Here is a 14617-nt window from a genome sequence, read left to right as displayed (position 1 = left end):
TATAAAATAATGATGCATCTTAAATTTGGTGGCGCAAAACTCATTAAAATATGGTACTACTTTGCCAAAGAAACTTTCCCAGATCACCCTATAAGATGCTAAAATTACAAAAGCTACTTTAAAAAAAATGAAAATGTGTTTAAGAAAGTAAAACCTGAGAACAGATTCCCAGACAAGATCAGTTTGAATATAACTTCATGGTCCTCAATTGGATAATGTCATCCCCAAGCCTTTGCTTTCCTTTTTTGTTTGTAAACCTACCTTGTAGAGTTTCAGGAAAATAATGCACATTAAAAATGCAAATTTTAAGTATTCATCAGTCAAGTCTTTTCATTTAACATATTGATGTGATGTATTCTCTGGTAGTTTGTCTCTTATTTTTACCTTGATTTTGGGAATTTCTGAATAAATAAAACCCTGCTTTCAATTCTTACCCTAAATAAAAACTGCACCATGATTCAAGCAGCTCTCGATTTCTTAATTTTCAATACGCTTTAACATCTAAACCTCTGCTGTCTGATATAGCAGTTAAGAAAATGAGATGGACTAAACCACCAGTCGTATCCATTCATTATGTGAGCACAGCTATTTTTCTTGCTTTAAAATGGTCATCAAACCTTAGCAACATCAAACAACTTGAGGGTTTGTTAAGACAGAATGCTGGACCTCAGTATCCAGAGTTTCTCTGATTCATTAGGTCTGAGGTGGGGCTTGATAATCTGTATTTCTAACAAGTTCACAGAGGATATTGATGCAACTGGCTTGGAGATCACACTTTGAAAACAATGGCCTCTGTTATATCTTCTTTATTTAATACTTTCTTGTTTTGATGGAGCACATTTTCCAGAAGAAAGGTTTGTTGAATGTGTGCATCTTACTTTTCATTATGGGAATTTTCAAATATATGTAAAAATAAAAAAAATAGAATAATGAAACCCACATACCACTATTCAGCTTTGACAGTTATTAAGTCATGGTTACTCTTGTTTCATCTACAACCCTTCTCCAATATACACCCTCCCAAGTGGATTATTTTGAAGCAAATTCAACAAATATTCCATTTGTAGACAATGTATCTCTAAAGTAAGATATTTTTTAAAATAACAAGGAGTTAATTTTTTAAGCCCTTTGTATTTTAAAATGCTTTTCTCTGCTCTTATACTTGCTCAATGGCTTGGCTGGATACATGATTCAGTGTTGAAAATAATTCTTCAGAAAAACGAAGGTATGGTACATTGCATTTTAGCTTCTAGTGTTGTTCTTTAGAAGTCCACAGTCATTTTGAATCTTTACCCTTTGTTATAATCTGCTTTTTCCCTCTGGAAATACACAGAATCTTCTTTCTTCCCACTTGCCTGACGCACCACAATGGTGTGTCTATAATATGGGTCTTTTTTCATCTATCATGCCGGGCCTTCTTTGGCACTTTCAGTGTAAAAACTTGCGTCCTTCATTTCTACGAATTTTTCTTGTATACTTTCGTTGACAGTTACTTTCTCTTCTTCTCTCTTCCTGGTGCTCTTAACCCCTTTACTACCCAAACTGGATACTGGGATGAGGTTTCAGTATCCAGTTTGCATACCTGCCTTAATCCCCCTCTATTCTCTATGATTCCTTGCTTTCAATTGTCTAATGCTTATTCCCCTACTCTCCAGCCCTGACACCATTATTTTATCTTCTCTATAGAATAAACCTCCCATCTTTGGTCAGGTTAGGGGTAGAGCAATCACCCAACTGCCCAAAGTAGGGGGAGAAAAATGTGGGTATTTGACTGCTTCTTAAAATGATATTTAATGCACCCTCCTTATTTTGAACAACTTCCACTCCCAAATTCTTATTTCAAAAGGTATCAGGTACTGTTAAAGTTTTATGTGATTGTGATGTAAATCTAGTTTTAAGCTTTCCCTACTGCTTGCTTAGGATTTGAATTTTTCAGATCTACTAACTTCCTTAGCACTTGTCTACAAGTTTTCCAGCTTCTAAAATGCCTATCTTCTATTGTCCCTTACCTGCTTTCCTTTTTTAGGGTTAAAAAAAAATTAACCCCTTTACTACTTTTTTTAATGGGCAAGGAAATAAAGTAGATACATCTTTACACAAGTGAATTTCCTACTCTTTAAAAAGCCAAATGAAACCACTTGAAGTCTTTCACAGCATAAGAAAACTTACTTCATGAAATCTGGTTTACATCCAAATTTCCAAGAATCATTACTTAATCCTGTCTCCTGCCCTCAAGACGTTATCACTTTAGAGACCACCTTAATTTCTGGATGACCTTCAAATGGTAATGGCTTCTTGGTCTCTCAGTTCCTTATAGTCAATTTATAAGTGATCTTTTTAAAGTGATGAATCCTTGCTAGTGGGAGTATATTCTTATAAGAAAATATTGTTGGATTACTATGTAGTCTCTAACTTGGTAACCAAGAAAATATCTCATTCTCAATCAGCCATGGTTTTCTTCCTTCACTGAAGAAATGACAGGTCAAATCTATATAGTATTCACTCCAATGAAGAAGCTCAACAGCAATACCAACTTCCCCTGTGAACTGACCACAAGATGAGTTGTTAAGAGGTAATTTACAATCTAAGGCTTTGTTGCTTTAATTAAATAACACTATGCAACTGTAAGCTTAAACTAAAAAATAAAAATTTAAAAAATTTAAAAACTATACTAGGAAATAAACAACCTTCAAGGGCTCTTAAGAATTAAGAGCAAAAAAACAGCAGAATATGCATTCAAATATAATTTTCTGATTATAATGACAAAAATCAATATGCTAGGTTGGGAGAAAATAATTGCCAAACACATATCTGATTATAAAAAACGCGAATCTCATAAAAATTATGGTATCCGGAATATATAAAGAACTTTAATAACTCGATATTAAGAAGGCAAACAGAAACAATCTGAACAGACCTATTACCAAAGAGATAAAAATACCAAGCAGATGAAAAGAAGTTTAATATCATTAGCCATTAGGAAAATGCAAATTGAAACCCCAATGAGATATCACGGTATACCTGCTAGAATGGTTGCGATTAAAAAAAAACAAGTGCTGATAAAAATGTTGAACAACTGGAATTCTCAAACATTGTTAGCAGAAATATGAAATGGTACTGCCACTTCAGAAAACCATTTGGCAATTTCTTATAAAGTTAAACTTACATCTACCACAGGACATAGGAATCCCATTCCTAGGTATCTATTCAAGAGAAATAAAAATACATGTTTACACAAACCCTATAGGCAGATGTTTACAGCACGCTTACTTATGGTAGCCTCAAATTGAAAACAAATATATATCCATGAACAGATAAACAAACTGTGGTACATCTATACAGTGGAATAGAACTCAGTAATAAAAAGGAACAAGTTGGGAATACAAGCATAAACATGGAAGACTCAAAAGCATTATGAAATGAAAAGCCAGACACAAAGAGCTGCATACTGTATGATTCCATTTATATAACATTCTAGAAAAGGCAAAACTACAAGAAGAGTAGTTGCCAGAGGTTGGGATGGGGAGAGAACTGACTATGGAAAGAGGTGGAAGAGAACTTTCTGGGATGATGGAAATTGCCTATATCTTGATCACACGACTGCACACATTTGTGAAAAATAGAATTATACACTTAAGAAGGGTTAATTTTACTAACATAAATTAACTCAGTAAATCATTTTTAAAAAGGCATATCATGCTCTAAAAAAAGTGAAACAAGGAAAAAACAGGAACATGTAGAAAGCATATTAAAAAATTAACTCTATATATAACTATATCTATCTATCTATCTATCACTATAGATATATACTGATATAAAACCACTTGGTAGAAGAAATGTGCTTACAGGAAATGCATGAGAATCTATTCAAATATGACATGCCATATATTTTCACTCTAAAGTCACCTACAACTTTGACTCCTGTAATAAAAGGCTTTGCCAGCTTCTATTCTTTTTCTTAAAATTTCAGGCTTTATTTCCAATACAAACATTTCGCAAAATAAATTTAAAAAATTTGAATGCCTACTATGTGCCAAGAACTGTACAAGTGCTTTTATGTTACATTTAATACTTGTTCGAACATTCCATACTTAGATCTTATCCACCCTCCCTCCCCGCCCCAATCTTTAAGAAGGTGAGGCTCAAAGAAATTTAGTAATCTGCCCAAAGGTACTTCTAGCCATAAGAAACAGAGCTAAGATCTAAACTCAGGTTTCACTTCCGAGCTCCTGGATAATATTTTAAGCATTTTGGAAATTACGATAAAATGCTAAATAAAAAAACACGAAATAAAAACTAGTGTATGTGAAGCTTAAAAGACCTTCAAACAAAATGATAAAAACAAACCTCTTGCTAACTATTCCAAACAAGCAAATCTAGAAAATTATGTGTATTCTTTGTTTTAAGGAAACTTGAATGTTAAAATTCAGACCATATTTATTACAGAGATTTAACAAAAGACATTAATAGTAAATCACAAATTTTAAAGAGCTGCTTTATAAATATTTAACAGTTGTATTCCTGCAAGTCTTACATAAAATAAAATGCATCAATATGCATTTTTCCTATGCTCAGTGACGTGACAAAATAACACCAGATGGGTATCAGGAGACTTGGGTTCCAGTCTTATCTTTGATATTTTGTGTACAGGTTTATTGTGTTTTCCCAAATTTCTATGTCAAAACCCTAAACCTTTGCACCTTAGACTGAGACTTCATTTGGAAATAGGGTAACTGGAGATGTAATTAGTCAGGATGAGGAGGTCATACTGGAGTAGAACAGGCTCTTAATCGAATATGACTGGTGTCCTAATAAAATGGGGAAATTTGGCCATAGACATATACACAGGGAGAACACTGTGTGAACATGAATGCAGAAATCAGGGCGATATTCTGTAAGCCAAGGAATGTCAAAGATTACCAGCAAATCATCAAAAGCAAAAGGAACCAACCCTGACAATATCTTGATCTGGACCGTTAGCCTCCAGAACTGTGAGACAATACATTTCTGTTCTTTAAACCACCCAGTTTGTGGTACATTATTATGAGAACACTAGCAAACAAATGTATTTTGTAATTGTATAATTTGAGGCAAGTTATTTTAACATTCTGGGTCTTAGATTTCAACCGGTATCCTTTTTTATGTTTCCCTATTTCGAAATCTCTTACCAAATATTTTAAATATTTCTTACTATATTCAAATTATTCGAGTTACATTATTAGAGTTACATTCAAGTTATCTAAAGATATTTCCAAATAAACTGCTGAGAAGATATTAGCTTCTCAAGACATAAATCTTACTAGTATAAGCTTTTAAGTTCTTTAGAAATTCACTGTCAAATGCTTCTCTAATGAGAATTATCAACTAGTTTCTTATCTAGTGCTTTTACTTCTTGCATATGCCTTCCTCTCTTTCCTTCAGTTCTTACTAATACAGTTCAATATTGAAAACTGCACACTTGATAACAAGGCCAACTTCTTAGATTTCTCACTAATCTGGAATTCCTTATATAATAATTATTTATGGCACGACTCAACTTGATGATATCCAATTTGCTGAACATCTATCATAACTTATTCCTTTACAATTCCACATCGAAAAACTTTTTAGATATGACTATTCTTTATTTGTCACTTAAAACTTTTATTTTGAACACTTCCTTCCCTGGCTTTTTACATCTCTCTTGGCTTCTTTAAATTTGCCAGGATCTTCCAACTACTTCTCTTCCAGCTTTTACTTACCTAAAAGCTATCTGGCTTTAATATTCCTTTTAATCTAGCAATAAAGATTTTTACTGCCTTGGATTTTTCCTTCTGAAAATATTAAAGCACGAAACTGTTGAATAAATTTCCCTATAACAAACGTGTTAAGAATAGAAATTCCATTTATTTGGTAACTAAAGAAGTTCTAAAAGATATTAAGTATACAGAGTCAGATATCTACAGTGAGATTTGGGAATACAGAATTTAGGCATACCAATTCTAAAGACATTACTATTAATTTCCATGAAACCAAAATATCTACCTATCTAATTCCCAAAAGATCTTCTAACTTCAGTAACTGCAAATTAACTACTTCTTTTATCTTCACAAAAGGAACATTAGCAGTTTAAGGAACTGGTTAGTATAATATTAGCAATATAATTTTAAACACAGTACAAAAAGAAGGAATACACCAATCAACTGAAGAGTAGAGCTCAGAAATGCTCTCAAATACACATAAGAATCCATTATAATAAAGGTTGTCATTGTAAACCAGTAGGGAAAAGATGAGTTATTCAATTAATAGTATTAGACTACATGGTTAGTCATTTGGAAAAACATAAAAAGCTAAATCTTCACATTAAAAATTTCCAGGAAACAAACAAATTCTCTCAGGAAATATTTTGTTCCTTGGAAGTATTTCCCTAATTTATTATCACATAGCCAAAGGATATAATTTAAATAAATTAAGAATTACTGAATTGGTAAACTAATTAAGTGAAGTTAACAATGAATTAGGTTCTAACAGAAAAGGTAGGCTCAACACTGTTGTTTATAGCAGGATTATTCGCAGTGGCCAGGACATGAAAGCTGTGGTACATGTATACAACGGAGTATTACTCAGTCATAAGAAGAGATGAAATACTGCCATTTGCAACAACGTAGATGGACTTTGAAATAATCATACTAAGCGAAATAAGCCACACTGAAAAAGTTGAAAATCACATATCATGTAGATGTGGGATAGAAACCTAAAAGCAACAAATAAATAGGACAAACAGAGACCCATGGACAATACACTAGTGGTTACCAGAGGGGAAGGGGGGCAGTAGGTGGTGGGGGAACAAGATATTTAAATCATTTCTTCAATTTAATTAATTAATTTTAAAAAAAGAAGAAAAGGCAGGCTCAAACACCAGGTTCACCAACTAATGTTATATGTTAATGAATGGTCATAGTAAAGTCACAACTTTTCAAGTATTGATTTCTGTATATATGAATACTATCAATTTCATAAGGGTATCATGTGACCAATTCAACATCAATGATTATTCTTTGTCTTCAGAGATGAAGTAATACATATAATTAGCCTATATTTAAGAAAAGCAAAGGATGCTCACTTAAGATTAGTATTACATTTTAAAAATTTAACTCAGGTACATATTCTATTTGTAAACTTTATCTGAGAAGTTCCTGAATTGTTATATTTTGTAATTTCTTTGAAATACGTTAACAATGAACTTGCGAGCCCATGAACAAAGAACAGACTGAAAGTTGAAGGAATTCAGGAATATAAATGCTTATGTTTCTCCCTATAACTGTTCCACTGTATCTAAGACTACCACTCAAATTCTGCTGCCTCATTGATCTTTCTGCCTTCTCTACTACTAAGTCCAGTGAATAATAGTCCGGTGAACATTTCTATCTTGTCTCTACCTAATCCCTCCTTTCAAAATATTCAAATTGTTTCATTCTACCAATTCTGCATGCAAATACAGATATAACAACAACAAAAAAAATCTACTAACATATTGTTTACTCCTTAAAAGACTCAATGTAAATGTTTATTGAAAACTTTCCTTTTTCCAAAATAAGACATGCACTATTATCACAGCCCATAATTTAAGACAGGATAACTATATTTAACTTTACATAAACTAACATGGTACCTTGAGAATACTATTACTTAGTAAAAAAGGCAAAATTTCATTCCTTCCTATTTTCATATCAGCCATCAACATATTATTTTCAAAGACTCCAGCACTGTAACAAATATCTGACAATATGCAAAAGAAAGAAGGAGAGGAAGAATCTATGAAAGACATTTCAAATAAGACATTTCTATCCACGATTCTGTCCTCTAGCATGAATAATGTTTTATCTTAAGAAAAATAAAAGCTCAAAATACAAAACTAGATACAATTTCAAAATATACAATATACCACATACTAGTCAAAATACTGAGCCTTTATGTTTAAAATATATCTTTAAAATTGTACCTAAGAACAGATAGTAGTTTCATTCTTAATATTTCCAAATAATTCATCTGTAATTTTTTCCATCTCAGTATTCAACTAAGCTTATTTTCAAATTCTGAATATCTGAATGGGGCAGAATGTATGAAAAATGATAAGAAAATGCTGTAAGATTTTTCTTAAATGTGAACCATAAACATAATGTCAGATTTAGACATCAACACAGATCCAAAGTACTTTTTACTTTTATAAACAATATAAATTCTATCACAATGTGAATTCTCTTTGAATGTATCAGTAAAATCTATGATTCAGTTTTAATATAGCCATTTTTAGATTTTAACTATAATAGCTACCTTAATTGACTTCCATTAAACTGACATGCCTTAACCAAACTTTTATGTCCTTTATTAAATAAATATGCTATGGCATACTGACCACTCTCAATATACTATTTTTAATATATTCAGTCACTTCTGATCTCACTACTTGAGCTATATGTTTAATAAGTCAGTTTATTGTTCCCAAACCTACTTATACTAGTTTACTTCTACAATTTGCATAATTAAACATTATGTAAGTGTATGGAGTACAAGTATAGAAGGTTTGTTTCTATGTAAACTATGCTGAATGAAAACTAAATAGATTACTCAATATAGGTGACTCATACTTTTAAAAGGTACTGAATTAGATAAAGGTGAGACATTTGTAAAACAGTAGGGAAAATCATAAATAGCAAGAAAGAACCTATGTTTAGGGTTTTTCAAAAGTATCTTTAAGCTTTTATTTCACTTTGCAAATCACTGGAAATTGTAAATCATGGATTATGGAAATAGCTTACACAAGAACAACTCTCAACTCCACATTCAAAGGAATAGTGGTAGCTCTACATCAAAAAGTTGGCAAATATAGATTTATATATCTTAAGTTAGAATTTTAAAATGTTAAAATATGTATTTTTTAATTTTCCCACCTTAACATTTTCAATAACCTGCCAAGTAACTGTTCCAAATCTCAACATATACAAAGCCTTCTAACATCTTTTTTTCTGAAGGCCTTGTTTAAGAGTTTGCAATACCAAGTAGGTAAATATTACATGTCTATATAATGCAGTAATAAACACCCTAAGTTAACTTTATGGAAAAAATATTAAACTGTATGCTCCATGAGGGCAAGGATCTTTATTTTGTTCACAGATGTATACCAAACACCTAGAACATTTCTTGGTGTGTAGCTGATGCTTCATAAATATTTGTTGAATGAAAGAGAACAGAAGCTTACCGTGATGACAGCCTTGCTAAGACAGATGGATCCTCTGCAGCCATACTCTGTCTCGTCTTCAGATTTGTAGTAACTTAGAGCATTATTTTTTAAAACTACCCAACGATCCTGCCACCCATGAATGTAGTTTGTCCACTAGGGGTAGGGGGAAGGGAGAGAAGAGAAAAACAAGTCAGTATTTTAGATATTCAAACTTTCTGTAACAGCAATGAATCTAATTTTAAAACCAAAATGTGAAATGTTATAATGTAATTATAAATAGTAAAGATGATTATAAAATGTGGAAGGTTTATGTTTTCTAGATTGTATAATGATTTTTCAGTAATTTTTTAAAAATTGTAAATAAAATAGATAAGTATAACATTTTTTCTCTAACATATGAGGAATAAAACAAGCAAATTTCAGTTAAAAATTCTGTTTTGCTTTTGCACAGCAAAGGAAATCAACAAAATAAAAAGGCAACCAATCGAATGGTAAAAGATATGTGCAAATGATACTTTCAATAAGGGATTAATATCCAAAAAATATACAAAGAACTTATACAACTCAATAACAAAACAACCTGATTGAAAAATAGGCAGAGGATCTGAATAGATATTTTTCCAAGGAAGGCATATAGATGGCCCGTAGGCATATGAAAAAATGTTCAACATCACTAATTATTAGGGAAATGCAAATCAAAACTGCAATGAGATATTATACCTGTCAGAATGCCTACTATCAAAAGACAAGAAATAACAACTGTTGGAGAGGATATGGAGAAAAGGGAAGCCTCATACACTGTTGCTGGGAATGTAAACTGGTGCAGCCTCTATGGAAAACAGTATGGAGGTTCCTCAATAAATTAAGAATACAGCTACCATGTGATCCAGCAATTCCTCTTCTGGGTATTTATCAGAAGAATATGAAAACACTAATTTGAAAAGATATATGTACCACTTTATTTGTTACAGTATTATTTGCAATAGCCAAGATATCAAAGCAACCTAAGTGTCTACTGATGGATAGAAAAGATGTGGTAAGGCCATAAAAAATGAAATACTGGCATTTGTGACAGCATGGATAGATCTTGAGAGTATTATGCTAAGTGAAATAACTCAGACAGAAAAGGACAAAAACCACATGATTTCACTCATAAGTGGAATTTAAAACAGAAAAAGTAACAAATGAACTGACGAAACAAAAATTCATAGATATAGATAGCAGAATGGTGGTTACAAGAGGGTAAGGGAGGTTTGAGGAAAATGAAATGGGTAGCAAAATGGGTAAAAAGGGTGAAATCTACGGTAATGAATGGAAATTAGACTTTTGGTGGTGACCATGCACTACAGTATACAGATACTGAATTATAATGTTGTACACCTGAAATTTGTTATAAACTAATGCCACCTTAATAAAAAAATTAATTTAAAAAATTATGCTTTGGTCTTTGTGTACTTTCATCCTCCCCTCTTCACCACCTTCATGATATTTAAAATATTTTGGTCTCTACCATAATTAATATATTCAATAGAAAAGTAAATTTGGTTATAAATTATACAGTCTCTCATTTTCCTATAACAAATACTCCATGAAATCTTCTAAATCAACAAGTATGAAGTCAATCATGGCCAAAACTGTACTTCTGTTCTAAGTCACTTATATGTTAAAATTTGTGATGTTCATAACTACATCAAAGTAAAAATACTAGATTAATCTTTAGTAAGTCTACACTTCATTTTTTCCTTCACAGTACTCAATATTTCATATTTTAAAAGGTTAATTCATTTTCAAAGTTCCTCTGAAGATCTAGTTTTCAAACTCAAAAGTAATACAGATATAAAACTGATTTTCAAAAACTTGGATTATTGGTTTCCACTAAGTATAAATGATTTCTGTATTGCTAAAGTCTTGCTGTACACTGAAGATCATAATAAACTTGCAATGGCAGAAATGTAATCTCTATGGGAATTCTTGATTTTGCATGTTTTTATACTCTGGGGGTTTTAAGTATACACAATTCCAAAACTATCTGCCAAAAACTAATTCAAAATGGATTGTTAAAAATATATGTACTGCACTGGCTCTAGCTCTTTACCCATTGAGAAATCTTTACTTTCGTACTTCCTAATTCAGCATGCTTGAGATGGTTCAGGTCTTAAATCCTCTAAGTCCCATCATTACAACTCCTTGAGAGCTTGTCCATGCTGGCAATTTAACTCATTCTTTCCTAAGGGCTCTTTAATCACCATTTCCTTATTTTGAACTGCTTATGACTTACCACCACTTAGACTCTAACTTGAAATAATGATGCTTACATACAAAACTGAATTCACCTCCTCCTGTAAGGTGTACTTCCTATATTCCTTCCCATTTTCTTGACTTCTAGACTATCTGTTAAGGGCTATTTCTTTGACTCCCACAGTCATTTAGACTCAAACCTAACTAAAGGTTCATGCACTATTAGGACTTAATAGTGGATACAAAATCAGAGACTCAATTACTTTATTAGTTGTGTGGAGTTTTGACAAGTTATTTAACTTTCCTGAGTGTCAGTTTGCCTATTATTTGACTGGGTGAAGACACCTACTATACTCATAGGAGATATTCAGTACCTGACGGTTCCTTCTCAATTTTTACAGCCCACCACTGGCTCATAGTTAGCTTTTTTAAAAATATTAAACCCTTACCCTTGTCCCCTCTTCTCTATTTTTAATCAATCCAATCAAATTACCAGGTTCTTGGATCCCCGAGAAGGCTTAATAACCTTATCTCAAGTAACTTCTACTTTTTATTTCATAACTTACATAATATTATTTACTTATCAAGCATATTTGCTTTCTTATCTTACGTATTAATCTCACTGAACTTTGAGCTTCAAAATTTAAGATTAACAACTCTCCATTGCCTATAATATAAATTAGTTAGACTGGCATACCTTAGTCCTACCTCACTTCCAATTACTGCCCCTCAGAAGGCTGGTAACTGTGTGACTGTGGTCATGTTACTTATCTTCTCTGTTTCTCTGTCAAACTCGACTTGAGAGTTGTTAAGGTTAAATAAGAACAGACTTAGAACATTACCAAGCACACGGTACTTTCTGACTTGGAAGCAAAGTTATGCATATTTAATGTTTAACCTTCACCACAGTTCATAGAACAGACCCCTTCTAAAGTAACAGAAGTGGCCCCAGGAAGTCTGTGTCCACAATTTTACGTTTTCTTACAGAGGACTCAATACATTATATAAGTTTCACTACACTTTACTTAGTGAATGTTAAACCATTATCACACCTAAGAGGGAGATTTTTGTCTTTCTCTACCCTCACAGGTTCATCATTCTTCCCTATTTAACAAATAGAGGTAAGGCAATATGCTAGGTATTGCAAGAGAATCAAAGAATCCTGCTCCTAATAGTTTAGCAAGGTATATTTTCAATAGAAAAAAAAAATCCTACATTTAAAATAAGAATAAAAAGCAAGTTACAAATAAAATGCTGTGGGGATTCAAAGAAAGGAGATCTAGAACGGTTGGTCAAATAAGAAAAGCCTTCATGGAAAGAACAGTATTTGAGATGGACTCAAGATGGAGAGAATTTTGGCCAACAGTTAGGTAATTGGAGAAATAGAATATACAGTAAACCTCAAAGGATGAGAATTCAGAAGAAACTGCATGCGAATTACCCAGGCTTTCGTTGCTCTGAAGTCCTACGAAGGCATGAAGCTTTCCTTAACCTAGATTCATCCTGATATTTGTGAGACCTACCTAGAATTATTGCCTAGCCAGTATTTTTGGAACCTAGGTGCTTAAGAATAAAGTTTATAGAAAATGTTTCATAGGTATTTCCATGTATTTTAGGTTATAATATAGAAAAAAAACGTGGATGGATTTGAGACACAAACCAATGTACTACTGGGGTAACTACGTTACTCAATAGAAGGAAAAGGATGGATGCTGAGTTCTAATTTGTGTTTAACTTACCAAGTGAATATAAAGGGCTCAAAATATGTACTTTATGTACTTTAAATTCTAAAACATATAACCAATATTAAATACTCTTGATTAAAGAGCTTCTAAAAAAAATTTGTATAACAATAAATTGTGAAATTTCAGAGAAATTTCCTTCACAGATTTTATCAAGAATACCAAAACCTATATTCCTATTGATCTAAGTATGCAGCAAAACTGAAGTTATTTATCTACCATAGAAATGGTCAAATACTATGTTTCTGAGCATTTAAATATCAAAGAGATAGTCTTTCATTTTTTCTATATTTCCATACAGTATATAAACTACTCAGAGCACTAAAGACTCCAGCAGTCATTCTAATCCCAAAATGATAATCAATAGGCCAAAAGTACAGCTTGTTTTGTAAAATACTTAGCACAATATTAATTTCAAAGTCTGAGCTCATATGAGAAAAGGGATGAAATTACCAGAATCACTGAGAACCCATTTCATAATAATTCTATCTAAAAATGTATATTATACAATGTGTTCGACAGATTCCTAAATTACAAGACATATGTACTCTAAAGAAACCCTAGAAAGCTTTGCTTTACTGAAAACTTCCACTGAAGTTCCAATAACGATCACAATATCAGCACACACCTTAATTTTTCTGCTATGCAAATAAGAGGTAACACTTTTTAAGCCTTAGTTCTAACATATTCATGCCTTTCTTAGGCCTTTTCCCATCATCCTTCTGAAGACAATATAAAAATCTAATATGAAACAATTCCAAAAGATGTCCAAATGTTATGTATACTGGAACTAGGGTGATTTCTTAATAGCCAGTAGCTGCACATGACCTAGTATCTTGTGATCTTGTGACCAGCTTGTTTAGAGACTGGCCCCGGCTCCCCCTTCGCCAGGTTGCCAACTCCAGCCATTTCTAAAAGTTTAACAGAAAGAGGGTGCTGGTGGGGAAAGCAGTGTGGATCTTCTCACAGCAAAACTTTAGAAGATGAAAAACAAACAAGAAAACTAAAATCCCCCATGTACTATCAAAAGAAAAAACCACTTATCATCTCTTAAAAAGGGCCTCATCCATTTTAACTAATTAGCCTTAGAATCCTACAAATGACTGCTTTGCTACAATTTTGAAAAATACAGGAAAGGTAAGATGTCTTTTCCTTACTCTGACCCTCTGACTGCAAGAATATTTTATTATTAAATAATGCTCTTCCTCCTGAACTAGAAGTCACTCTCCATTCTGACGTAGTCCAAGTTACTATATTTCTTGTACCTATCACGTGCCGATTCAATAGCTCTTTTCTGAAATGGGGTAAAGGGTGAGGGGAAAAGTACAAAAGACCTCTTCATTGAGATTTCTCTCTGCATATAAGCTGGCATGGTTTACCACTTCAGATTTCAGCACCAAGTCTAGTTGCTCTAGCT

The 14617-nt window shown here is 32.5% G+C and overlaps 1 protein-coding gene across 2 annotated transcripts in view; it reads right to left on the bottom strand.

Annotated features, from left to right (window-relative positions):
* Nucleotides 1-14617, bottom strand: part of CERT1 (ceramide transporter 1) — an 83138-nt gene that overhangs the window by 67307 nt on the left and 1214 nt on the right. For both annotated transcript variants that reach the window (XM_016137142.2, XM_016137141.2), the window contains one exon: nucleotides 9239-9373. In XM_016137142.2, the coding sequence (XP_015992628.1) occupies nucleotides 9239-9373 (135 nt within the window). The remainder of the gene's footprint in view (nucleotides 1-9238; nucleotides 9374-14617) is intronic.

The sequence above is a fragment of the Rousettus aegyptiacus genome, unplaced genomic scaffold (assembly GCF_014176215.1).
Source record: "Rousettus aegyptiacus isolate mRouAeg1 unplaced genomic scaffold, mRouAeg1.p scaffold_m13_p_8, whole genome shotgun sequence".
In the NCBI taxonomy this organism is placed as follows: domain Eukaryota; kingdom Metazoa; phylum Chordata; class Mammalia; order Chiroptera; family Pteropodidae; genus Rousettus; species Rousettus aegyptiacus.
Note: the sequence above shows the minus strand (reverse complement) of the source record. Positions and strands in the feature narration are given on the sequence as shown.